Here is a 25,702-nt window from a genome sequence, read left to right as displayed (position 1 = left end):
AAGGAAATAGGGTGGAAGAGACAACACTATAAAAACCTAACCATCCACTATGGCTCCTATCCACTGTACTGGTTTCATCGTTACTCTCAAGTCACCCCCCCCCCCGCTCTCTCACACAGCACTCCTCTCTCTCTCAGCTGCTCTCCCTCCCCTCCCCTCTCTTCCCGTGGATGGTGTAGGTCTCTTTCTCTTTCTCTCTCTCCCTCGCAGTCTGGTGGAGCCGCACACAAGGATTAGAGGGTTGCTGTGAGTGTATGCTCAAAGAGAAGAAGCCAGAAGACAGAAGGAGATACAAAAAAAAAAAAAAATCTCCAGAAAAGGACGGCCTTACGATTGTGGATAAGTGATCTGATTTACCTTTGCTCTACCTATCATCTCATTCGAGCCAAGCTGAAGCCTAACTGAGCCTTCACCTGGGGGAGGACAGATAAGCAAAGGGACTATATATCCTGGATCTCCACACGAGGAGCCATGTGAGCGGCACCCCTCCACCCACTTCACACTACAGAAGTCCCCCCCACAGTTTGCACTCTGAGCTGGGGAGCAGAGCCAGGATCCCCCCCCCCCCCCTTTCCCCTCCTTGGAACCTCTACTTTCAGGGCTTGCGTTGGAGGGACTCTCCAGACTCGGCGTACCCCAGCGGGAGACTCTCATCTCGTGGGGAACTGGTCGGGGTGTGAGTGCCCCCTGGTCTGGAGGCCAGCCAGCAGCACTCCAGCACCATGGATTACCTGTTTGGGATTGTAGTGCTGCTGTGTGGGGCGGTGCAGCTTGGAAGAGGAGTTGAGCCCAAGCACAACGTACCCAGGCTAAAGCTGTCATACAAGGGTAAGCTCATTCTCCGTTCTCTCCTGACTCCAGGATATATGGGGCCGTGGTGGTTGCTGGTGCTTTCTAACGTAGAATAGCTTGTCTAGTCTATTTTTCTTGCCCGCGGGTGCTCTTTCATGCTTTTCTTTTTATCCATTCTTTTTATGTTGAGTATCCCTTTTTTCCTCCTCTATTTCTGTGAATCTATTTCTGCCTCTGTGTTTGTCTCATTCACTCTTTCTCCCTCTTGGTGAGCATACAGCATCTAACTCTCTGCTTAACCTTCTGTTTTCTTGTCTCCCATTAACTTACTCCTCCCTTCTTACTCGCTCTGCCGGACTCACTATTCTCCTTACAAATAGTCACATTGGTTCCATATGCTGAGGTAGGGCTCTCGCCTGAAGTTAAATGTATATATTGGCCCTTGTGCCAATTTTCCCCAAGTGCTGTCCCTTTTTGCTAGTACTGTACAGCCCTGTTAAGTGCGCTGAACTCGGCAGTAGAGCCTCTGTTTTAATGGCTTCTGTCCCAAAAAACTCTGCTTTGGTCATGACACAGAGCCTTTCTTTAAGGGGCCGTGCAGGTTTCCTGACTTCTCATTACTGTATCCTAAATGGATCCAACAGTTGTAGAGTTTTATTTAAATGGAAAACTCCATATGCATGCGGCTTTAATGCCTATGCATGAAATCCTCCATCTGCAGTAGAACGTATTGGTAGAGAATGAGAGGCTGTTTCGTGTGTCTTTTTATATATGTGCACGTGTAAGTTTTTGACGTATACAGCAAACATGTCATTCTCTCCCCTTCTGTGTTATTTTGAGGGGAGACTGCGGAGCGCCGGCTTTTCCTCTCCTCCTCCCTCTTTCTTTCTCTCTTTTTCTCTCCGTCTCGTCTCCTCTCTCACACCCTACACTAAATCAGGATCTTAGTAATAGCAGACTTTTCATCTCGGCTAGAAATAACTGTCAACATTTTTGGCATATTTTGGGAAAGGTTTTTTTTTTTTTTTTTTTTTTTTTGCTTTTTAATGTCAGTGAGGGAGGCTATTGTGGTTCTTTGTCCTAAAACATGACTGAAAGTATAGAGCTGGGAGTGTGGTCTCTTGATTCTTTATTTTAGTCCCGTTTCCCTCATAAAACATACCATCTGAAAATTTATGAACAAGCTGATTTGCTGTCATTTTGCAGCTCAAAACATGAGTTTGTGGTTGAAAGTCCCCTTGTGTGTTTGACCGTCACCCAAAGCTTTGGTTCCTCAGATAATTTCAGTCCATGTTGAGGTAAAATCAAATTTCCGTCCTGAAGAGGGTGAATATGATTGTCACTCTAATTCATTTTCTATCTTTAGCCAAGACTTTTGGTACAACTTATGTTTAGAGGCTTGCCATATGACATGCTTTATTCTTTAGAAGGAGTGCAAGTTGTAATTTTGGGATAGTATATTTTCCTTTATCACCCTTTCAACTTCCAAGTGTGTATGGTCATTGTCTGTGTTCAAAATCTGAGGTAAAAATGTGTGTGACGTTTTTATTTTAACGTTTAATACACTTTCCTAGTGTCTCCTGGCGGTGCTGGTTTTTGCCATCATGATAAAAGATTTTAAAGGGTGAAGACATGCATTTACCATGTGAACCGAAAACAATCTGGAAAGGATCTCAGTTGAACTTACCTGACTTAAGTCATATATCCCCGGGGCTCCATCATGTCAGTTCACACGAAGCTGAGCCTGATGGGAAAATGTCATCCCTTCTTTACATGGCCATCTGTTAAAAGAATGTGAATATAGTTCCCTTTTGTGATTCGCTTCACTGTTCAGGCTGACGAGCGAACGTGTTGCTGACAACAATACTAGACAAGAGATATGTCATCAAGCATCATAGTCTGTGTGGACTGACTGTACGAGTGATGGATGTGTATCATCAAACCATCAAGAGAGCAGATCTGCTGGGAAAGAGTAGCCTGTCCTGATAGATGCACTTCTGCGGATGTGCAATGATTTTTGCTAAAAGTACATCAAAGCCTTTTTTGTGTGTGTGTGTGTGTGTGTGTGTGTGTGTGTGTGTGTGTGTGTGTGTGTGTGTGTGTGTGTGTGTGTGTGTGTGTGTGAATGTTCTTGCCACGTCTTGGTGTGAGGACTCAACACCCTCTCTTGTGATTTCCTCCTCTTAGACTGCAAGTGGTGTCTCAGTGTGTGAGTTTGTGTGTGTTTTAGCAAGACAAAAAAAGTGTCAGGTCTGGCATGAGCTCATATAATTAGACACCTGGTTTTGTGCTTATGCCCGTGCACGAATGCATGAGCTCACAAATTGGTATCTTTTATTGTGCTGTTGAATTAGTGTTTCTATAATTACGTGTGATTGCAAACTGCTGTTGGCATGCATTGTTGCTTATGTGTGTGCGTGTGTGTGTATACATGCATTTCACTGTGTGAATGAACATGGTGTGTAAAGGCACGGTAGTGTATCATGTGGCGCTGTCTTTCTTTGTCACCGCTTGCCAGTGCCTGTGCTTGTGTCTCGGGCCCACAGGTGTTTGAAGGCTCACTTGATGCCTGTCAGGGGACGGTTCTCAGTTAACTCCCACACTGTGGTGGATGGAGGGAGGAAGGGGGAGGATGGTGGAAGTGATGGTCGGGGGGGGGTTGCTTTTAATGAAGGAAAAGCTGGCAGAGGTACAGTAGATGACACAGAAGGAAGGGAGGCTGGTCGTTAAGTGAAGTGTCACTCATCCCCACCTCCCTCCACGAATCCAGCATAGTAATTAAGTCAAATAAACGACAAGGAGGAATCCTCCTGGGAGGGACAGTCAAACAAGCGCAGAGCAAAAGAGTGGGCTAGGACCGCGAGTGGGACAATCACACAGCCACAGAGTGAAAGAGAGACTGAGGCCCAGGAGTAGGACGGTCGCAAGAACAAGCAGGGCCTGTGATTGTAGGCACTCCAATAAACAGCGAGCCTGCGAGCAGGGCCCCATGAAATCATTCTCAAATGTGACTGCTGATGACAGGCCTCCAGGGTAAGATAGTCAGACAAAAGTGAGTGATTTTCTTCCTCCGGAGAGGACAGCCAAAAGACTGCAGAGTGAGCAGTTTGAGAGGCAGAGCATCTGAGAAAACGGAAGGCAGGTAGATAAAATGACCCCTCATGGGACAGCTGGCGCAGCAATCGCAGAGTGAATGATTTCCCAGCGGGGTCAGTTAGACATTCAGCAAGACGCGTCGGGCTTCACGGGGACAGAACGATGATCACAAGAGTTAATGATTTTCTCCTCTCCTTGATGCTAAAATAGCTCTTCGTTTCCTCGCCTTCGCTAGTAACATAAGGAGAGGGAGACATAAGGTGAAACTCAAGTCCAAGTTAAAATAATCTTCCCCGGCAAAGATATTACACGGGTTGACGCGACTTCAGTGTTGTGGAGTAACTGGAGAGAATCAAACGGCAACTGGATTTCCTACTAAAAGTGAGCCCCCGAGAATATCCAGAAAAGATTGATTCATTTTAGATTGTCGCACTTTAATCTTGAACAGCTGGGATCATTCAGCGCTGCTGTGGCAACGCTGCAATACAACTTCCATATGTATTACAAGCACAAAAAACAAAGATGCACTCCCCGGACCAATGCATACTGTACCTGCACGCAGTCGCATTCCCGAACACAGTCCATGTACAGCTCTCTCCCGCACTGTGGGTAGCCATTAGGAGGAACACTGACCCCCAAAGGTCAATCAGTGCACATACAGCAAACAGTGAATGCAAACACAGTATGGGGGAAGATCTGTGGAACTGCAAAAGTTGACCCCATCGTGATCCCGAGAAAGGAGCCAGCGAGCGGCATTTTAAAACTGAAAGGTCTCGTTAAACAACCTGATAATTACCCTCAGCTCTGGGTAATTATGGAGCCTACTGTATGACCTCTTAATGCCATCATGGCCGCCGCATGCTGGCTGAATGGGCGGAACTGAGGAGGTAAGATAGAGCAGGACTCAGAAAGGGACGGGGAATCTGGAATGGGCTTGCAAACCTTCAAAATAGACACTTGGCGTGGAACCGCACTCAACGCAGTCTGGACTCAGCCCCATAATAAGCCCGTCTGTGTGAGCATGTCCGTGTGTGTTTGTGCGTGCGCGTGCCCGCCTTTACAAATATGTACCGTGTGTGTTTGTGGATATCTGCACGTGTGCTGGTTTATCAGCGAGGCTTTTTCTATTCCTTCTTTAATATGTGAATGAGCATCTGAATAAGCCTCTCTCTTTCTCTCTGTTGTATCTGTCCATTCTGTGGGCTGGGGCTGACAGAGCGGATGTAGATAATTATAAGGTGTTCTCCCGACGCGCCAAACTTTGGAGATGTCTGCCTCCCTCTCCATCTCCCTCTCTCTCATCGTTCTTTTCTTCCTACCCCTTCCTCCCTCTCCTTTGGCTCAGTCCCTTCTCAAGGAACCACAACACCGCACACCCTAAGTACAATCTTCAAGTAGGCTGTCTGTGTGTGTGTTTGAATTTTTTTTTTTCTTGCTTGTCTCCTTTTCCTGTCTCTTTGATTGCAGCTCAGTTGATACATATCTTTTGGTTATCCTTTTCAACTCCATTTGGGGACACACCAAACACACACACACACACACACACACACACACACACACACACACACACACACACACACACACACACACACTGAACTGCCTTCATCTTTGCTCCCACACGGCCACATTCCAATAGTATAAACCAATGTTTTGCAGTGGCTTGCTTTTCAACTATGCCCGTATGTTACATCCGAATATATAATATTTCCTTGCACTGACTCACATACCTGACCACAGTGTTTGGCAAGCTCCCACCACCATTTTCCACAAGTTGAAAGATGGTATAATGAAGTGTGTATTTGGGCTGACAGTCATTGCCCCACAGATAATTATGCAATGACACAACCGCATTTGCAAAACAGAGCCATTTATCAAGTCACTGAAAAATCTGTCACTTGTTTTTGTTGCACTTTTACACTTGCATACTAAAACACGATTGTTTCAAGGTTTGTCTCGGACCGTATCTTATTAAATCTAATTGAAGCTAATACCGGAATGTGGGAGGAGTGATTAGAAAAATAGGCAGATATAATTTCTGAGCTTTATGACCTTTCGTTTGCCCGTGTCTTTGGTTTACATTTCAAGTTGGTGTGTGTTTTGGAACGTGATGTATATCCCCAGTGTTCATTAAATGTTCTGTTGCAAACAGCCGTGTTCTTACACGACTGTTTGCTCAAGAAAATTCTATTTAAACGAAAATGACTATCGAAAACAATCTGGATGGGTGCTCAAAGTCCACAATGGGAGATAGTGTCAGCGCAGTGTATGTTTGCTCAGAGACCGATGTTTGTGCACACAGCAATTGTGTATGTTCGGTGTACATTTTTGTCTGTGTGCAAATAAGCAATGTATGGACATGCACACAGGAAAAATATCCAGTGTCTTTGCATCTGTGTTTGGGATGTGGGCTTGGGTTACAGCATGGCGCAGATTGCTGAACCGACGGTATGAATGGGTCTTGCCACCTGCTAAGTCTTGTCAGTCAGATGGAGAGAGGGCGCACCATTCAATCTGAACAGAGTCGAGTTACAAATGAGGGGGACATCTCTGCAGAGAGACAGACCAGGACTAACAGACAACAGACAGACTCGCTGACAAAGAGAGGGGAAGTGGCAGACGAACAGAAATGTTAAAGAAGTAAAGAGAGTGTGAAATGATTTTACCCAGGATGCGCAGTGATTCATAATAATTATAGACACCGTTGGCGGTTTTAATCCAAATCTACCACTCTTATTGTTTTTCATGTCACATTTTCAGGTCAACTTGAAATACCAGTCCCTAGAAATCTCAGTAATTTAAGATTCAATTTGCTGTGGAGTCTGATTTTTTTCTTTCTTTCCCTTCGACTTGTTATTTCGGTTTTCCTGTCATGAATAGCACAAGCAGCATAAAATATAATGAGGAAGGTTTTGAAAACAATCAAAATTCATATTTTACATTGCCACGTTGGAAAAAATTGACATCATATAATTACAATACTTACAGATTTTATTAATGATCATTTTACATGAAATGCAGAAACTATTCATTTATTACATGAATCCTAATTTTTTTTTTTCAAGATCCTAATATGATACTGTACAGAGCTGAAATGTGCATCCGTGCATGTGGATTTGTTTTCCAGTGTCTCTGGTGTCGCATCCGTGTGTTTACGGTCACCGTTTGCCGGGGACACATTCAGATCTCTAGCCTTGCCTCGTTAATTTCCCATAAAATGGCAGAGCTGACATTCAGCTACACCGTACAGCTGACAGGCTGCACTAACAGGCAGTGGCTCCAGACACGACCACGATAACCACAGCCTGGTTCCTCTCAACGTCCATCCATCCGACTCCCCTCGCGATAGCACTATCTCCCTCTCTCTGCGCAGCTTTGCCGAGGAGGGATTTTTGTGATTTGCGATTTTGTGCGTTTGCCTGTTTGTTCACATTCAAACAAGTTTGCACTGGTCGCTATGTTTGCATACAAAAGGTTCTCGGTACGTTTTCCTTAAAAAATTAATACAAACCAGAGAGACCGAGCAGCCTGGTTATAGCATGAGCATTTAGTGGTGTGCGAGCAGGCTTTCTGCGGTAGAAATGGCCAGGCCTCTAGCCGTCTGTGGTCACAGTGCTGTTGGAAAACCACTCTCTGTGGTCCAGCCGTCCAATGACAGGAGGAGACACACACTAATTAAATGGTTGCATATTCGACCGCTTTTGTTGTATGTGTGCTTTTAAAAAATTTTTTTTTATCTGCGCTCATGTTTCGGCCTTACTTTACTGTCATTATCCTGGATTTCTAGTTTTTTTTCTTTTTTTTTCGTCTATATCATTCAGTCTGTTGCTTTCTCTGCCTTTCTTTTCATGTCAACTCCTCCAGTATACTCTGCTCTTGTAGTCTGCATCTCTCCTCACTCTCTGTCTGTCTCTCTCTCTCTCGAGGGAGAACAGGAATGTCGTGCGGTGACGAGGAAGTCTAGCATTTGGGCTGAGAGAGATGAATGGTGCTGCATGGTGAAATTTAACACATACTTAGACTACTCATATAGATTCTGTGTGGTTTGGGATGTGGTCACATTTTCCTTGTTAGTCCGTCTGATACATAATCTATGGTTGTACATACTTTAAGTCACATTCACAGGAAAGAGTGTGGTATTAAAATGTCCCATAGGATACACTACTTGCTTATGAATTATGGTTATGACTCACTTTGGTTGAAAAATAGAAAAATTAAGTTTCTATTTTGACTGCGATTGTGTTTTGCAGAACTGGAATCAAAGAGAACTTGCTCATTCTTTCTGCACTAGCAAACATCTGACATATTTAGTGTGGTTGTCATGATCAATCAATCAACGCACATTTTGTTCATGCAAACATTCTCTGTTCTCTGGGCTTCGAGCACACAAAGCATCTCGTCTGAATCGTGGAGTCCATGGCACCGTGTGTAGGATAGAACATTTCCTGTCAGTGCAGTCACTCAGCCGCACCTGAATGAGAAATCCGATGGCCCAGGTTGTGTTATACAGATGGTCGCCATGGAAACCAACCCACACCTGCTACTGTGCTTAGAAAGACAGAGGAAGGGAGGGAGAAAGAGAGAGAGGGAAGGTGAACTTTTGAAGCATCTGTGGATATCCTTGAGCTTAGGATAATATTTGAGCACTTTGTTAGGCAAAGCTCTCAGCAAATTTCCATGGGACGGCCGTCTCGTCTTTCTTTTCTGACACCTGTGTTTTGTGGCCAAGGCCATCATGAGAACGGCAAAACGTGCACCGCGCCACACAGGGAGAAAAAAAGCATTTGGAGGCAGAGATTGACATGCCAAACCAAACCACTGGAGATATTACAGTATGGTGTGTCTTTTCTCAAGCTAGCCTTGTTTCTGAAACGTAAACATGTGTAATTCTCTGAGCCAGTCCCCTTGGAGCTGCCATTTTCTTTTCAAACCGTCTTTTTTCCCCCCTGCCTGTCAATGGGGTAGCGCCTTAGTAATGCACACGCACGCAGTCTTCTGCCAACTGCAGAAGAAGAAGGAAGAACCATTTGAATGAGCATTAAATGGACAAGTAAAAGGTGTCATTCAAGCATCTCTTTACATACTGAAAACTCCTCTCCCCTTGTTGATCATTCACTGTATATATGAACACGAGAAACACTTGAAAAGTGCTGCATTATTTTTAATGGAATATTACCCATCTGTTGAATCTCAGTCAAGTGTTTTCCTCTGTCAGGCTTTCATGTTTCATGTCAGTCAAACACACACTCACACAGCTGCGCATGCACACATTCAGATAAACATAATTTAATGCCCTGTTGCCTTTCTTTCATACGGTTTCATTATTCTGCTATTGCGTGGCATGTAGGCGTCTAAAACGCCTGCCGGTTTGGAGAATGGGGGAGTGAAGAGTACTCCACAGACAATTGCACTTGAATTTTTAATGTAGCTCTTTTTTTTTTTTCCCGGGGCTTTTTAAGACAAGAGCCAGGTTATTTTCCATAATGGAGTACGACAGAGGGACAAATGATAATTTATTTGAATGAACTGCTTGTATTTGCCAGTTTCAAGGGGTGTCCTTGAATATACAGTGTGTGTGCATGGAGTGAATATAAAAAGAGAAATATAACCTTAGGCGAGTATGTGTATAAATATATAGATAAACATATATAACATATTATAATACATTATAATTCCATCATTTAATCATAGTATATTAACAATGGACTACACATTAGGCCAAAATACTGATACTTCTCAAAATGCATGTACACAGCTGTGTCTGCGTATTTGCATCTGTGTTGTGCTTGTGTGTGTGCGGCTGTTTGCGTGGGCCACTCTGTCTGCATGTTTTATGTGGGAAAGACAGAATGTGCGAGTGAAAGAGAGCAGACAGAGGATGTGTGTAACAAGAGAAAGTGGGATGGAGGTGGGCAAGCCAGCGGAGACGGAACAGAGTGTGTGCAGCCGTGTCTGCGTGAAGTGACTGGAATTGCATATGCACACATGCGTATATGTGCTTAAATGTCTCTGTGTTCCAGTGGCTAGCGTAAGCAGACTGTGGGTGGTGAGGGGGGCGCGTGGCATGTGCGTGCACACGAATACACGAGAGGAGATGTGTTGAGTGTGTCCGTGTATGTGCGTGTATCGGGGGGTCCGGGGCCAGGGAGTGTGTTAGAGGTGGAAGCTGCTGAGTGTGCTCACTGTTCCACTAGTTCATGCTGCATAAGCAGAAATACTTATTGGATTTACAACTTAGTTTGGGAAGCAGTATGTATGTATTCTGTGTATATGTTCAGTGAATGTGTGTATGCTTGACCTTTGCCTGGTTACTATATTTTGTAAGAGCTGTGCTGTGCGCTCTCTATATTTCTTTGCTCCCAGTTCCAAACAAGCGTGTCTGTGTTTAGGTTGGAGGTCCTTAGGTGCTCACGCCCCAGTTCCTCCAATTCTCCAAACCCCAGTAGATCCCAGCTCAGATAAAGCCTCTTTGTATGTTTTTTGTGTGCGCAGGCCACCTTGTCTTTGTCAGAGATCACCAAGTGTTGAAATATGTGTGTGTTTTTTTTTGTTTTGTTTTTTTTTTTTTACTTTGGCCCATCTGGGGGAAAACCTTTCGTTACGAACCTCCGGCACTGCCATTTTGGACGACAGTCCCGCCTCCTGGTTCAGCTCCAGAGTCTCACTTTCAGATGATACGGGTCGTCACATGTAGAGCCAAGATGGCAGTTAGGAGGAGTGGAGAAAGAATCTCTCCTAAGTGGAAACAGGGAGGAGATAGAGGAAATTATTTTGTCCTCTGGTTTTTTCATTCGCTATTGACTGTTTGTCCTTGTACCTCAATATCTGCCAGTCTCTTCTTCCCTTTTTATTTTTTTCTAATCTTTCAAGAGCCTAAAACTATTTATTTTTCCATTTCATTCCCATTTTTATGCCTACCTTGGCTTTCTGCCACAGCCCTTTCTTTTTTCCGATACTTCATAGTTGAAACATAAGGAGAACTCCTCCGGCGTTCAGTGGACTGGAAATCGCATTTCCTTACATTCCTCCTCTAACTCATTTTCTTACCCTGCGATGTCATTTCTGATTGGCAAAGTAAGAAAAAGCATTGGCTACCACATGATCACAAACGTGCTCCAAAGACACCTCTTAACTTCAATATTTTATTTCTTGTGATAGTAAGTGTAGCACTCTCTCTCTTTTGTGGCAGAGTAATTGTGTATAAATGTAAATGCCAGGATGATGGTTTGCATGGAATGGCCAGTGTAGAAAAAAGATAACTACACACACTGAAACCCACACACATATGCTCAACCCAACCCCCCAACCGTGGTACAGTACAAATTCTCACACAAACACACATCCACAGACCTCCATTCATGCCCACACCCGCCCACTTCATTTCCGTAGCCTCAAACCAAAATCCAACTGACGCAGATGAGCTGCAAGCATCTTTATTAGGTGACGACCACTCCCGCTCGCAGTCCTCGTCTACCCCACTGGTACTCGACACACAGAGATGGTTGACACACCACGTCTTCCATCTCCCCCTTCCATCAGTTCGTTCTTATATGTAGACACAGATGTCCAAGATCTTACGCACTGTGAGTGGGTGCAGATGGTTCCTATAGCAGGCCCTCAATCAGATCTTTGTGGTGAGAGCCGGGAGGTTCATAATCCAGAGTACTGTGCGCTCGTACGTGTGTGTGTGTGTGTGCGTGCGTGCGTGCGTGTGTATACATACATATATATATATATAGTGGATACGTGTTTGTGTGCATATGTGTGTTCCTGTCTGGTTTCTGTATTGTGTGCCTGCGTGTCTCCATGTTATGTGGTGACACTGATGATGATGGACAATGGTGTATGACAGACTGAGGCCGATCTATCAGAAGACTGTGCCTGTGGTGCACATGTCCTGTGTCCAGTAGACCAACCAGAGGCAGAGGTTTAATGGATTAATTCAGTTTTCTTCATTTAATTGTAAATCAGATGTTATTACTTCTATTTTAATTGTTATATTTTAGAGCAGCTTACACTGTATGATTAATAATGGGCGACTGCTGATTGACATACTGCACATTTTTGTTGCGGGAGAGGCTATTCAATTTACGTTACTTTATTCTTGATTTTAATTAAAGGTAGATATGTATTAGGCATTTGCTAAGCTCGGGCTGTCCACAATAGAAATATCTGGCAATTACATGATGTGAAGGGAAGGAAAATGTCTTTACATACGGTCTTATGCGGATTTTACTACACTTTTCCTTAGGGCTACAACAAACTGTTATTTTCATTATAGCTTAATCTGTGTCTTATTATTTCAGTAATTGCTCAGTCTACAAAGTGTTGGAAAATGGTGCAAAGACTTCACAGGTTGCCTTGAACGCTGAAGCTCTACTGGCTATACTATAAGAACCTATGGCTGTGATGATGTGTGGATATAAATGAACTATTTTGTCTTACTGGTGCTAAGGCATCCGAGGTTCACTGAGGCAAAAGCTGGTCATATTAGCATTTACAGGACGTACATGTATAATCCTGGGTTAACTTGCTCTCAGGAAGGGAGTGTTGTTCTTTGTTAATATAACACTATGGCTTAGTATGGCCGACTCTTCAAAGTTGATGGAACTCCTCTTTGGTGATTAAACGTTAACTGACTGTCAGCGGTCCGGCTAGGCTTTAGCCCATATGTGACGTCCTGTGCTGGTTTTCATTTAGCATGGCCGCATATTTTTAGTATATACACTGGGCCTTTGTGCACCTGCATGGAACACATTTCAGATGTACATGTGCAGTCAGAAACTCTTTCATTTTAATTTACATAATAACCCATTTAAAGGTACATGCTGCACACACCCACACATACTTACTTACAGACAGTGTCTCCCCTGGCCCTGACTCCGTATGAATTATTCAACCAATCACACAGCTGAACAGTCTGAACCGTGTCCCTGATTGGGACATGCTGTGTTCACGTGAAATGTCTCACGCTATACCTGACTGACATGTGTCCGTATGCAAGTGTGTTCAAAGGTGTGTGGAAAAGCCATTGAGGAAGCATGAAAAAAGCAACTCAGTAACTCATTTCACACAACAGGGCATTTTGATTAGAGAGGCACGGATATTTTTTCCTTGGGTCAAAGACAAACACAATTTTTCTACACTTACATCATCGATTTATTTGCTTTAATAATAATAGATTAAAGCCATTGAGACATGTTTACAGTCAAAAAGAGTGGAACGTGAGTGTTGAGTGTTAGTGCAAAGATTAAGTATTCACCTTGGGTGATACTGACATGTATTTTAGGTAAGAATAATTGTATTTTAATACAATAGGTTAAGTTTTTGCCACAAATTTATTTTCTACACCAGTCCTTTGTTCACACTTTTGGTTTACTAACTTCACTTGTTTATCTATCTGTTTGTCTATCAATCTTTTTCCATACAGTCATTTATCCACACCAACCCTTTCTAATCATTCCCTTTCAGAGATGTTAGAGTCCAGTAACCTCATCACCTTCAATGGCCTGGCCAACAGCTCGAGCTACGACACTTTCCTATTGGACGAGGAGCGGGGCAGGCTACTGGTTGGAGCCGAGGACCATATCTTCTCCTTCGACCTCGTCAACATCAACAGAGACCACAAACAGGTAAGATTCATATGTACTCCACTTTATTTTGGTTAAGGTTTGGGTATATTTCATAGGTCTGTGCTAGAGTTGAATATAGTCATGTCTTTTGGTCCAGGTTGCAAGGTGTCGTTTGAGCTCTTTTCTTCTCTTGTCTTCTCTTCTCTCCCTGTTACTCCCTCTGGAGACCATTACTCCATCTCTTTCTCCATTCCCTTCACCCCCCCCCCACTGTCTGTGTCGGCCCAGGAAGGCCTGTCCGTAATTCCATTACTCCACCTGGAGTACGTTAACAGTCTTTTTATCTGATTCGGGCAGCTATCATAGACGCACAAGACTGACAAAGACTTGCCTGCAGGCTGCAGAGAGCTGAGCAGGGGAATTAAAGCGCTGAAAAATACATAGTCAATGCTGAAAGGGAGAGTGTGTCTCTGAATTCTTTTCGCCCTTGGCTCGGATGTGTATTTTTTCTTTTCCTTTTTGCTCTTTTGTTCTGATCTTTGCATCATTAGAAGATAAAGGCCAAAAAGCAGTGATTAAGCAAATCTAATGTAATTACCCTGAAATGTGCAACGCAGCTTTCCAAAAGAGGAAAACTCAGCTGATCCATAGAGGAGATAAAGTTTAAAGAACAGAATGAGGAATGTGTGTGTATGCGTGTATTGTATGGACGTAATAATGCATATACATGCATGTGCATACATTTCCATTGCCTTTCTACATCTGTTTGGCCAGCAGCAAAAAAGTGAGCTCGATCGCACCCAATTTTTGAGTATATAATCATTCCCTTACTCATTACTGCTCACAGATGCACATGCTCCATGTGTGTTTATAATTCATGTGACACTGGGGGCCGAAGATGGATCCACCATGAGGACAGTACAAAGCCATTATTTATTTGACAATGAGTCTTATCGCTTTGAGAACAAAGTAGCAAAAGCCTGCCTTCTCCTCATAATTGAAGTGAAAAGCACAACCATATGCTCAGGATTTGAACCGTAGAAAGGAATTTAACTTTTTAAATCCGATAATTTGAACCAGAACCCGTATCTAGACAATATAAAATGTCTATATTGACGCATCAAGTGCAATATAGAGGGTAATCCAGAGAGACAAATCCAAAGTCATTCACACAAATCCCACTTTGCTCTGATTCACCGCATGAAACAACATGTAAATCTCTCCTCTCCTCCTCGAGCATGGTGTGACTTTGTCTTTTCCCTTTGTTTGCACAGATTCCGTGGCCTGCCACCCCTTCTAAGCGGGATGAATGCAAGTGGGCAGGGAAAGACCTTGCGGTAAGTCCACAATCGTGATGGCATCATGATTTGAGCTCTTCCCTACAATTCTTGCTCCGATTGTTACCCAATTTGGATGGCTGTTCTTTGTGCTCCGTTGTAATTCTTCAAATTTCTCTGGGACCTGTGTTTTGGTCACCTCACCCTATTAAATATGCAAAACAACAATACCGCATAGAAGTAACTGTCTTGATCCAGCCCCCGTAAAAGTACAAGAGAACTGTAGAAAGGTGGGAAATTAGCTCTGATAAATACGATAGTAGCCATGTCCTATTTCACCTCTGGCACTCTGTACTCTCTGTAGACCATCCCCCACAGGCACCCACAACTGAACACACAGAAACACACTGTACAACAGATGTTCGGTCACAGTAAGGTGTACACAGTGACTCAATGGCATGGGGACAATGATGCATTACCTCAGAGGTTATTTGCTTCTGTGACGTACAGTTAAATGTTGGGAGTATGTTTATGTATGTGCCTGAGAGTGTGCGTATGTGTGCATATTTATGTGGGAGTGTATTGTTTGAGTTCCCGTTATCTGGCACGGTGTGTTAGCTCACATGTGCAATTCTGCGGAAGTTTGCTGAGCACATACTATATGCCACCGGCTTTGTTTGTGTGCACGATGGTGTTAGTGTGTGTTATCTTTGTGTTGCTGTTTGGATAGGCCCACTCTGTGTAGTATCTGATCTTAATTTCATGGCTGGATGAGTCTTGAGTGAAGCGGCTGCGGGGTTTTAGGATTATCCAGAATTACATAGTCCTTTTAAATCACAGAGGTTCCACTGGGGTCTAACTCACCACCAATTTTTTTTTTAATGTTTCACGCAGAAACACAAAGTCGTAGCCACACCAGCAACACCACACCTTCGCTCCCTCACACAGTGGAAAAAGAGTGTGTTCTGGCAGCACAGAATCGCACAAAAACACAACGATGAGGTATTTGCGTGCTGTAAATGTTTACCCTTGAAAATGGGGCGGTGAGAGCAGAGACGGAGTACAGCATGGGGAGCCCTTGATTAGGACATTACTAAAGCATTCAGAGCTCCCAAAGTGATGCATTTCTCCAAACCACAATTTACAGCCGCAGAGCAAATGTAACAGCTGCCCTGCTCCAAAATGCCTGATGGCTGTATCATTCTCCCTGGCAGAATGAGTGTGTAACATGGCCCAAATTGTTGCATTGATTCAGTGAACAAAGGATTCAGAAACCGGAGTGTGGCTTCACAATTTCATAGACCTGTCTGATGTCATTTCTGATTATTCCTCCAGCTATTATGGATATTAAAGGGAAAATAATAATCCAAAGTTATCCCACACTTCCAATGCATTTTCCATTTTTAATTAGAGACCTCAGCATAATTTCAAAATTCCCTCAGCTCATCCAAATATGTACAAACCCACATTCAAATCTGTCCATACATTTCTCCCATGGAAATACATCATCAGTAACCAGTCCAAAGAGTCATTAAATTTTATCCAATAATGACACATTTATTCTCTGTGGGTGTTTTGGTTCTCACATAATGACATGGTTGCGATCAGGGAAGCCATATTTCACCTGAAGGCGAGACAGAGCCGCATGTTTGAGTGAGTTGCACAACTAGCGTCTGTCAGTGTTTAGGTGCAACCTACCTCCCGTCCTACCTAATAAGTCTGACTTGAAGACAGCCATGTAAAACCCTAAACAGAACTGACATGGGGGGGGGTTATAAGAGCTTGTGAAATGCATATAATAAGGGTGTGAGAATGATGTGAGGGGACATTTACTCCTGCCGTTCAACAGTAGGAAACACAGAGGGTAAAGTCATTAAGTTACACAGTCACATACACACACTGAGGTCAGCCACAAGACATCATGTCTTCCTCTGTGAGCTCAGCAATAGCACTGTGGCTGAAATATACAAACTTTGAAAAAAACTAACGCGCTTAACATGATGTGTGTGTAACAACAAAACTGAGTTGAGATTTGGGCATAGAGAAAAAATATGCTCGTTCGCTTTCTTGATGAGAATTAGGTGAGAAAATTTCATCTTGTGTCTGCACAGTAAATATGAAGCCACCCCGAGCATGCAGTTAGCTTAGCACAAAGGCTAGAAAAAGGGGAAACGGCCAACCTCGCTCTGTCAAAAGGTAACAAAGTCTTCCTGCCAGCACTTCTACAGCTTACTGATTAACTTGTTGTATCTTATTTGTTTAATCTGTACAAAAACGGAGGTGAAAACAGGTAAGTTTGTGGTTTTACAGTGTGCAGGACAATTTCTTGGCGAGGTGCAGTGACTTTCTGAAGTCACCAGTGAAGACATCAGAAAGTCACTGCATCCAGTCAATAAAACCACAAATTGTCATATTTTCACTTAGTTTTCTGTATGGATTAAACAAACATGCTGGTTGGCAGAGTTTGTAACCCTCATACAGAGCCAGACAAGCTGACTAGCTAACTAAGATAACCAGCTGTTGGCTCTAGCTTCATACTGTGCCATTTTCACATCTTACACTGAGCAAGAAAGCAAACAAGTATAGCTCCCAAAATGTTACAATTTCCCTTTAAACAGATTATCGCGGTAAAAGAACAGGTGTCGAAACAAAGGTTTCTACCTTTTTGAATAATAGCAGGAAATTGTTTTTTTTTTCTTCTTTTTTTTTTATTGGAAAAGGTTCTCAGCGTCTGATTGCACAGTTAATTTGCTATTTCACTGGAAAATGTCATCACTCCAAACTGGAGCCGGATATCCATTTATGTCTCGTATGAGGGACGTCATCAAACTGATGTGTCCATGAGGTTTAGAAGCCTGAAGAGATACATGTGTTCAAGGGAGGACGACGGGAGGATAATTTGGCTGTCTGCATGTGATGTGATGTGTGTGCTGCGTTTCCAAATCCCCAAGCAAATGTGTACTTATTTGTTAGGTAGATATTCAGCATGTATTTATAATTAGGCAAACCCCAGCTTAATCTCTTAAACACATGTGCCCAAATCAGCTCCTCTAGGCCACTAATAACCCTCCTACATTAACCAATCCCCTTGATTAGCACTCTGATAAACAGTCTCACACCAGTGGGACTATCAACGTTTGCTGGAGAGCCAAGTCAAATACCCTCAGTAAATTCAAACATATGGATCATTAAAGATCTGAGGTAGATTCGCCTGATTAGACTTACAGGTGGGATTTCCTCGAAGGAGACTCAGTTTCATACGGTCTATTCCAAGCCAACTGGAAAGTCCCTGCTTTAAATGAAATTCCAACAAGGCTTTTCTGTATTAACCATTATTCTCTGCTTTCCATTAGCCTCAATTTTCAGTTAAATCACATCAGAGCTTTTCTCTATTGTACTATAAGTGTCTATTTTATATTTTTATTCAATAAGAACACAACTTAATTCAAACTTGATGATATTTAGGAGAAAATTCTCAGTGTGGAGGCTACTGCTAACATATGCAAGTTCTTTCATATAAATTCCAAAAGTTTCTCATGCTTTGCAGGGCTATAAACTTTTCTACGACAGGTAGGGGCAGGTATTGCACACACAAAATGTACTTAAATCTATTTGCCAGCTGTATGTGTCACTGTATAAAATTATCCAGAAGTTGGGATTTTTATGTTCCTTATCTCATTTCTTTTTCAGAAAGAGTGTTCTAACTTCATCCGGGTCCTCCAACCGTACAACCAGACCCACCTGTACATCTGCGGCACAGGAGCCTTCCACCCCATCTGTGCTTATCTGGAAATGGGCAAGAGGGCAGAGGTAATGCATTTGGGGCATTGCTGTTAGTTAACCAAATGTTGTGGGGTTTTAATCAGTTATATATATGCAAAAGGTAATTTAGAGTTGACTTGAGCACTCATTAAGAAGTCATGAAATGTGACACCAGTGTTATAGTACACTAATGAGACATGAATTCCAATATTGTTTCCCCTTAAAAGAATTTGTGCACTGCAACTGCACTAAATGCACTGAGTGTAATCTAACACACACACACACACACACACACACACATTTTTCTGTCAAGCACAGCAGTATTCATTCCCTTCAATGATTATCTGCTCATCATTGTTTTCCTTTGTGCGGAGAAGGGGAAAGAAGTGGTCACTACATGGCTCGACTTCGGCTGTCGAAAATTAAACGACCTCTCCCCTACATAAAAGTTTAATCAGTCATCTTGATAAAGGTCCACAGGTTAATCAATGTACCAGCATGGGTCCTGCAGCCCGATAATGGGGGGGTTTAGTGTTTGCACCATGCAGGTTTTTAGCATAGAAGACCCAGCATGTGTTCTCTCGAGATTAAACTAGTGTTGTCAGTAATTGATTTAAAAAAAAGTGAGTGATTTGGATCTCTCTCTTTTTTAACTTTTCTTTTCATTTATTTAAAGACCATTAGGATGATATGGGCTTTTGCTGCTTGATCCTACTTTATTTGCCTTTGATTCTGTTAGTTGCACAGTTGCAGCCTCTGTCGTTGTTCTGTAATCAAAAAGATTTTGCTTGACTGTGGAAAAAAAAAAAATCTTATTGGTCATATCTAGATGATGTTGTGGTGCATCCCATTCCAAAAGTAGTGTGCTATAATCAGAATATGTTGTAATGGAAACACAGGCTATAAATGTACCTTTGGCCAGGCTTAAAGTGGCTTTCACTGGCCTCATTTTGAACTCTGACCCATTCCACCACAGGACAACCTCTTTCGACTGGCCACACATTACGAGAATGGCCGCGGGAAAAGCCCCTACGACCCCAAAATGCTCTCAGCCTCACTTCTGATCGGTGAGTTTGATCTCTGCCTCGATTAGTTCCAGGAAATATGCATTCACTTCAGAACTGGTCATTAGTTCCTAACTATGCTTTTTTCATTGGCAGATGGAGAGCTGTACTCTGGCACATCTGCTGATTTCATGGGAAGGGACTTTGCTATTTTCCGTACCCTGGGAGATCATCATCCGATCAGAACAGAGCAGCATGATTCGAGATGGCTGAACGGTACAAAAAAAAAAACCCCGAAAAACAAAAAACAAAAAAAAGACCTCAATTTAACCCCAGAAATGAGTCAATTCGCCTGTGAAAGTTGATCTGTATTTTGTACCATCTAGTTTTTTTTCCATTAAAAAAAGAGCTGTTGTCTCATTTGGTTTTGTTAAATGACACCGCTGGGTTTTGTCTCGGTAGTCTACTCAAATATGTTGCCTTTCCTGCATTTTTAAGAGGCCATTTGCATCCCCAAACTAACAGTGGAAACTAATAGTGTTCAGACTGCAAAGAACTAGACAACATACATTTTCAAACTTTACACACTCCAACAAAAAACTTCACCATTATAGTATAACTGGACACTTGAGGCCCATATACATATCAACTATTCAGTGAAAGGTGGAAGTAAACCCTTTGCTGGCCAGTTTTGGACGAAGAATACCACTGAACTTCTCAGCGGATTTTGAAGCATTAAATTCTCTCACAATCCTCAAGTCTCCAATCATTTCCATTCATGTGCAGACATCAGATATCAGAGCCCATTCACAAAGTAACTGGATTTGTCTGTGCTAGTAAGATTAGCGCAGCAGTGAGGGTTATTGACTGTTCAGCCTGTCTGGCTATCTTTCGGCACCGCGGAGGACTTAGGGAGCCACAAAAGGTCAGTTTGAACCTCTCCCTCAAGCTGTGCCATCCCTTTTTCCCCCTCTTTCCCACAGAACTAATCCGCTCTCAGCTGTTTTCCTGTAGTGGAGTCAAATTCCTCTCAGTTCCCCTCAACCAACCCCATCCCTTAGCACCATCAAAAATCACAAACGCTGGTCTCCGCAGTGCTGATTACTGTGACATATTAATAAAGAGCGGTTTAAAAGGGAGAAGTCATTGTTACCACATTAATCCCCATCGATCTTTCACCTTGTTCAAACAAATACGCTGGGGATTGTATCCATTCAGCAAAATCCAACTCCTTCACAAAAGGGGGATTGTAATTGCATGGATTACTGGGATGGGGATATTCTGTTGTGCCTTTATCAACAAGGTTACATGGTACTCAAGTGTAACAAGAAAGAAACTTGGGAATGAATACTTAATAGCAGCTGATTCTCAAAGGCTTTAGGGTTAAATACTAGCTTTGGCTTTGCTAGCCTTGATTCATGCACTTTATTTACACATCTCTTCACCTTTTAATGCCCTCTCACTCACATGGATGTTGGATTAAACCTCCTTCGAATAAAGTTGGGAATTGAATGTAATGAATTGTATGACCTCAATGGTTAGCGATACTGGCAGCAGCTTATTTTTGTATGTGAGCGCCTGCACAGTTGGATTTATTAATGTGTAGATTTAGTGGCACATATTCACAGTAAAGGTATGAAGCATGTGTGGGGTACACATGATTCATGCCAGAGGTCTCGCACCCGCATAAGGCTTATAAATCTGCCTCCCACTTTGGCCACACTCTCCTTTTTCACAGCTACTTTATATCCTAAATGGTCATGGAGGCGTAACATGGCACTGCTTGTTTCTCTCCAGCTAACCCCCGAGCTTTTAGACACAGGCTCGTTTTACGTGTGACGACGCCTCAGTGACTGCGGCCACTTTTCCTCAGTCCTTATGCCCCTTCAAGTCAAGAGATATCTCAGCCCTAAGGCCTCGGCCTGCCCGTTTAGCTTTGATTTCCTCTCGCGCTTATAGTCAAAAAAACGTATTTATGGGCTACTCGGGACAATCAGAACCATGTGTGTTTGCTAGGATGTGGTCAAGAGACCGGGGTTATGTGGGATTTGGACTTGGAGCGCTCACTTGGGGTAAAGTCAAATATTATAACACCAGGGTGTAAAGTGAATGGCTGCTATTACTGAGCCGTGACTGGAGAATATCATGGGGGACTGTTTCAGAGGTGTAAAATAGCGGTGAAAGGTTTGTCATTTGGACAGAGGTTGAATCGTGAAATTACGTTTGTGTAGAGGTGTGTGTGATTCAGTATGTGTATGAACAAATTTATCGTTTGGCTCTATTTACTCACTGTGTACAAAGTTATTCTGCTTCATTCATTCTCTTTTTTCCTATAGACCCCAGGTTCATCAGCGTACACTTGATCCCAGAGAGTGACAACCCAGAAGACGACAAGATCTTCCTGTTTTTCAAAGAGAACGCCATGGATGGAGAGCACACTGGGAAGGCTACCATCGCCAGGATAGGACAACTGTGTAAGGTAACAACACACACACAACAAAATCCTTATCACAGTTTACCCTTAAGCAATGGAAAGACTCATCATTTCTGACAGACATACTTACAGAAATAAGTATATATTGATGTGAAAGCTTACAGAAATGTGTTGATACAGAATGATATGGGAGGTCACAGGAGTCTGGTGAACAAGTGGACCACTTTCCTCAAGGCCCGGCTAATGTGTTCAGTCCCCGGGGTCAACGGCATTGATACACACTTTGATGAACTACGTAAGTTTGTATTCTTTATTTGTGTTTGGAGAAAAGCTAACCTCACAGACTCAGATCCTCCTCAAATGCCGTTAAAAAGCGTAACTTTAACCTACTCTTGTTTTGTATTTTCAGAGGACGTGTTTCTTATGAGTTCTAAGGACCCCAAGAATCCAGTTATCTACGCTGTATTCACTACATCCAGGTACAGTCCCATGCAGATCTTTACATGATGACCTCCAAAATGTGTGTGCAAGGCTCATATTCTCTAATAGCTTGCCAGACACTGGTAGTTTAATATTTGTTTTGGTGATTTGTTGCTAGGAGATTTGAAGGAGCTTATATGTATTCAACGGGCAACCATCCTGAACAGGTTCTTTCTCCTGTATTTGAAAAACACACATGCTTCATATTTCCCCCTCAAGAATTCCTCCTTTTCACATCTATCATTCCATCCTTTTATCTGTAATTTCCCTAACCACTTTAAATGACACGGCAAAATGCAAGCAACCAAGCGTGCCCCTGTCAAATTCCCAGACAGTGCTCCCCCGTCCCGTAATCCATTTACAGGTGTCGTATGGTTGCTTTTCCCTCATATGGCTCCCCTCCCCTTGACTCAGATTAGAGATTGCTTTTAGCCGATTCCCCATTCCCTGATACCTGTCCCCTTTTTCATTGAAACCTTGGCAGAGGCTTGTAGGGTAATCAGATTACGGAGCAGGAGGGAGCGAGCGAAACACGATACTCATTCAGCGGGAACGCGCATCTCTCCCCTGGCCTCTGCCCCAGCATTGAATTGGGTTTTCAGTGGCAGGGTGTGGCTCTATTAAAGCATGCGTAGAGGTGAAGGCATGGGACAAGGCAGATAAGTGAGTTGAAATGGCACAGATGGTGGCACTTACATTGATGATGATGAATTTGCATTTGGGAAGGAGGAGTGGGGTATTTTGTGTCCAGTACTGTCTCTGAACCGCTTTGAAAGGAGGACAAGCACCATCAATCACCGCTAACGATAAGACAGACTGAATAGAATGGCGGTGCAAGCTAACGTATACCGACAAGCGCCTTGCATCACCAGGCCCCGAATGGCCTCTCTCAGCTTTCTGAAACGTATTCAAACCAAGAGGTCGGTGCGCGGTGGTGGGCGTACACCTACATACTCACGTGCGTGCCCACCGGGACACATACACACACATGCACGCTTTAAAATTCAATTATAGGAGATTGAGGAATTAGAGTGGTTTAATTGGTTTTCTAAGTGGCCGGTTTTCAGAGATGAATAGAGCAGAGATTCAGAGGGACCAGCTTTTAATATCACTGCCTAATGAGGCACAAAGAAGCTGCCACTGACAGATCAATGTTTGATTGTGCCCCTACTTGCGTGTGTGTGTGTGTGTGTGTGTGTGTGTGTGTGTGTGTGTGTGTGTGTGTGTGTGTGTGTGTGTGTGTGTGTGTGTGAGAGAGTCTGTGTATGTATATGCATTTTTGTGGGTTTGACCAAAATTGTGCGCCTCTCTCTCAAACTGTGTGTATCTGCACAAACATGTTCAACCTTCTTCAAAAGCACAGATATAGGAGTGTCTTTTTTTGCCCCTGGAGTTAATTGAATTTCTCTGTAATTAACATTTTCAAATACTAATCCATTCATCTTTCATGCTTTGGTGAGCACTGTCAGCTTTGTGTATGCCAGCCACATCCCTAATTAGTCTGATACAACTTCCAGTTGCAGTCAGCAAGACAAAGACGTCCTGAATCTTACTGAAGAATTTGGTTGCTGCAAATGCAAGAGATTTGCTGAGAATCTGCCAGCTGTAAAAAGTGGCACTTGGAAAGTGGATGAATAAAAATTGAGATTATTTTTGAACATCTATAATCTATCTAATCTATAAAATTGTGAAACAGATCTCCTCATACTTGGTCAGAGGTTATTGTACTTGATGGTGCTCAGAGCAAACAGACGATTTACCTTGTCCTAATCTCCACATGAATATTTTTAACAACTCTTGAGGAATTTATATCTTGGATTATTTATATGGACCTCCCAAATTCTCCACTTAAATGAGTCATAGCTCAAATTGCTGTCTTTTGGATGACCCAGGACAGAGCATAAATTGAAATAAAATCCACATCATTTCCCCCATTTTGCATGATTGATTGACTTTGCCTGCGTTGGACCTTGTCTGGCTAGTGAAAGCAAAATCCGCCCATCTGGCTCAAGCAAACGTTCGCACAATATTGGAGGGGATTTCAGATATACTCTGAACCAGGTCTCCTGTTTTGTTGGTGGTGTGCCCAAATTCCTGTCTGTTCTCAAGAGGCTGGAAGCAATCAGAGAGGAGTTCCAATCTGTCATTCCCATACTTAGGTAATGACAACCTTGCTCCCCTCTGTCTTTGTGCGATAAAGGGTCATTTTGTTGTCTGTCTTCAGTATTTCACAAGCTCCTAATCCCTGTCTTGTGACCAACCATTTATAAATCCCCTTTGTTTGTCGCTGGCATCTGTCTTTATTTCACCACCCTCTCACTCCCTTCCTCTCTCCTACTTAAACTCTTTTTCCTTTTGTCACTCACCCCTTCTCCATTTCTTTCTCTTTCCCTCCACAGTAACATCTTTAAAGGCTCGGCGGTGTGTATGTACAACATGGCAGACATCAGGAGAGTTTTCCTGGGTCCCTACTCCCACAGAGATGGACCGAACTACCAGTGGGTGCCCTTCCAAGGAAGGGTGCCCTACCCTCGCCCTGGCACTGTGAGTTTCCAAAGAAGTACATTAACAACCAGTGAACATTTTCATGACACCGAATACACATGCACACATTCTTGAATTTATGTTTTCTATGAGAGATTACTGCAAACTTTCTGAAACTTAGCTGTCCACCATTACGGTGTCATTCTCAGTGTCCCAGTAAGACGTTTGGAGGTTTCGACTCCACCAAGGACCTTCCTGATGATGTCATCACCTTCGCCCGGGGGCACCCAGCCATGTACAACCCAGTGCACCCGATAGGGGGACGTCCCATCATGGTGAGGACGGATGTGGAGTACCAGTTCTCCCAGCTAGTGGTGGACAGAGTGGAGGCAGAGGACGGACAGTATGATGTCATGTTCATTGGCACAGGTACGCAACTTGACAGAGTTTTTCATTTGCTTTGCGTTTCAGCATGTAGTTTTCATGCCAGGCTGGTCCTCTAAAATCTTTTTTCTTTCTTAGAAGCACATTTCTGACAAATTACTGAAATCAGTCACAGTTACATGGAATTTAACGTTGATTGTTAGCATTTCTACCTATTTCTATTCAAAAATAGTCAGTTAAATTAGTTTTAACCTGGATCATATGACCCTGTGCAAAAGTACTGTTTTCCTGCTGCACGAAGACTCTGATCACCATACTTGACAGTAAATGAGGTTCTCTTAGTATGAGAGCAGTTCAGAAATGTGAAGAGAAAAATGGGGAGAAAATGAGATTTAATTTAATTCACCAGAAACTTATTTC

General features: G+C 43.0%; 1 protein-coding gene across 1 annotated transcript in view; it reads left to right on the top strand.

The window, feature by feature from the left end:
• Positions 1–224: 224 nt before the first annotated feature.
• The window catches only part of sema3aa (sema domain, immunoglobulin domain (Ig), short basic domain, secreted, (semaphorin) 3Aa), a 30,848-nt gene continuing 5,370 nt past the window's right edge, over positions 225–25,702 (top strand). The window contains exons 1-11 of the mRNA XM_040148099.1: positions 225–828; positions 13,357–13,517; positions 14,732–14,794; positions 18,425–18,544; positions 19,473–19,563; positions 19,657–19,776; positions 21,837–21,979; positions 22,115–22,229; positions 22,344–22,413; positions 24,814–24,958; positions 25,108–25,327. Coding sequence (XP_040004033.1) covers positions 723–828; positions 13,357–13,517; positions 14,732–14,794; positions 18,425–18,544; positions 19,473–19,563; positions 19,657–19,776; positions 21,837–21,979; positions 22,115–22,229; positions 22,344–22,413; positions 24,814–24,958; positions 25,108–25,327 — 1,354 coding nt within the window. The 5' untranslated portion in view covers positions 225–722. The remainder of the gene's footprint in view (positions 829–13,356; positions 13,518–14,731; positions 14,795–18,424; positions 18,545–19,472; positions 19,564–19,656; positions 19,777–21,836; positions 21,980–22,114; positions 22,230–22,343; positions 22,414–24,813; positions 24,959–25,107; positions 25,328–25,702) is intronic.

The sequence above is a fragment of the Xiphias gladius genome, chromosome 2 (genome assembly GCF_016859285.1).
Source record: "Xiphias gladius isolate SHS-SW01 ecotype Sanya breed wild chromosome 2, ASM1685928v1, whole genome shotgun sequence".
Lineage (NCBI taxonomy): Eukaryota > Metazoa > Chordata > Actinopteri > Istiophoriformes > Xiphiidae > Xiphias > Xiphias gladius.
Note: the sequence above shows the minus strand (reverse complement) of the source record. Positions and strands in the feature narration are given on the sequence as shown.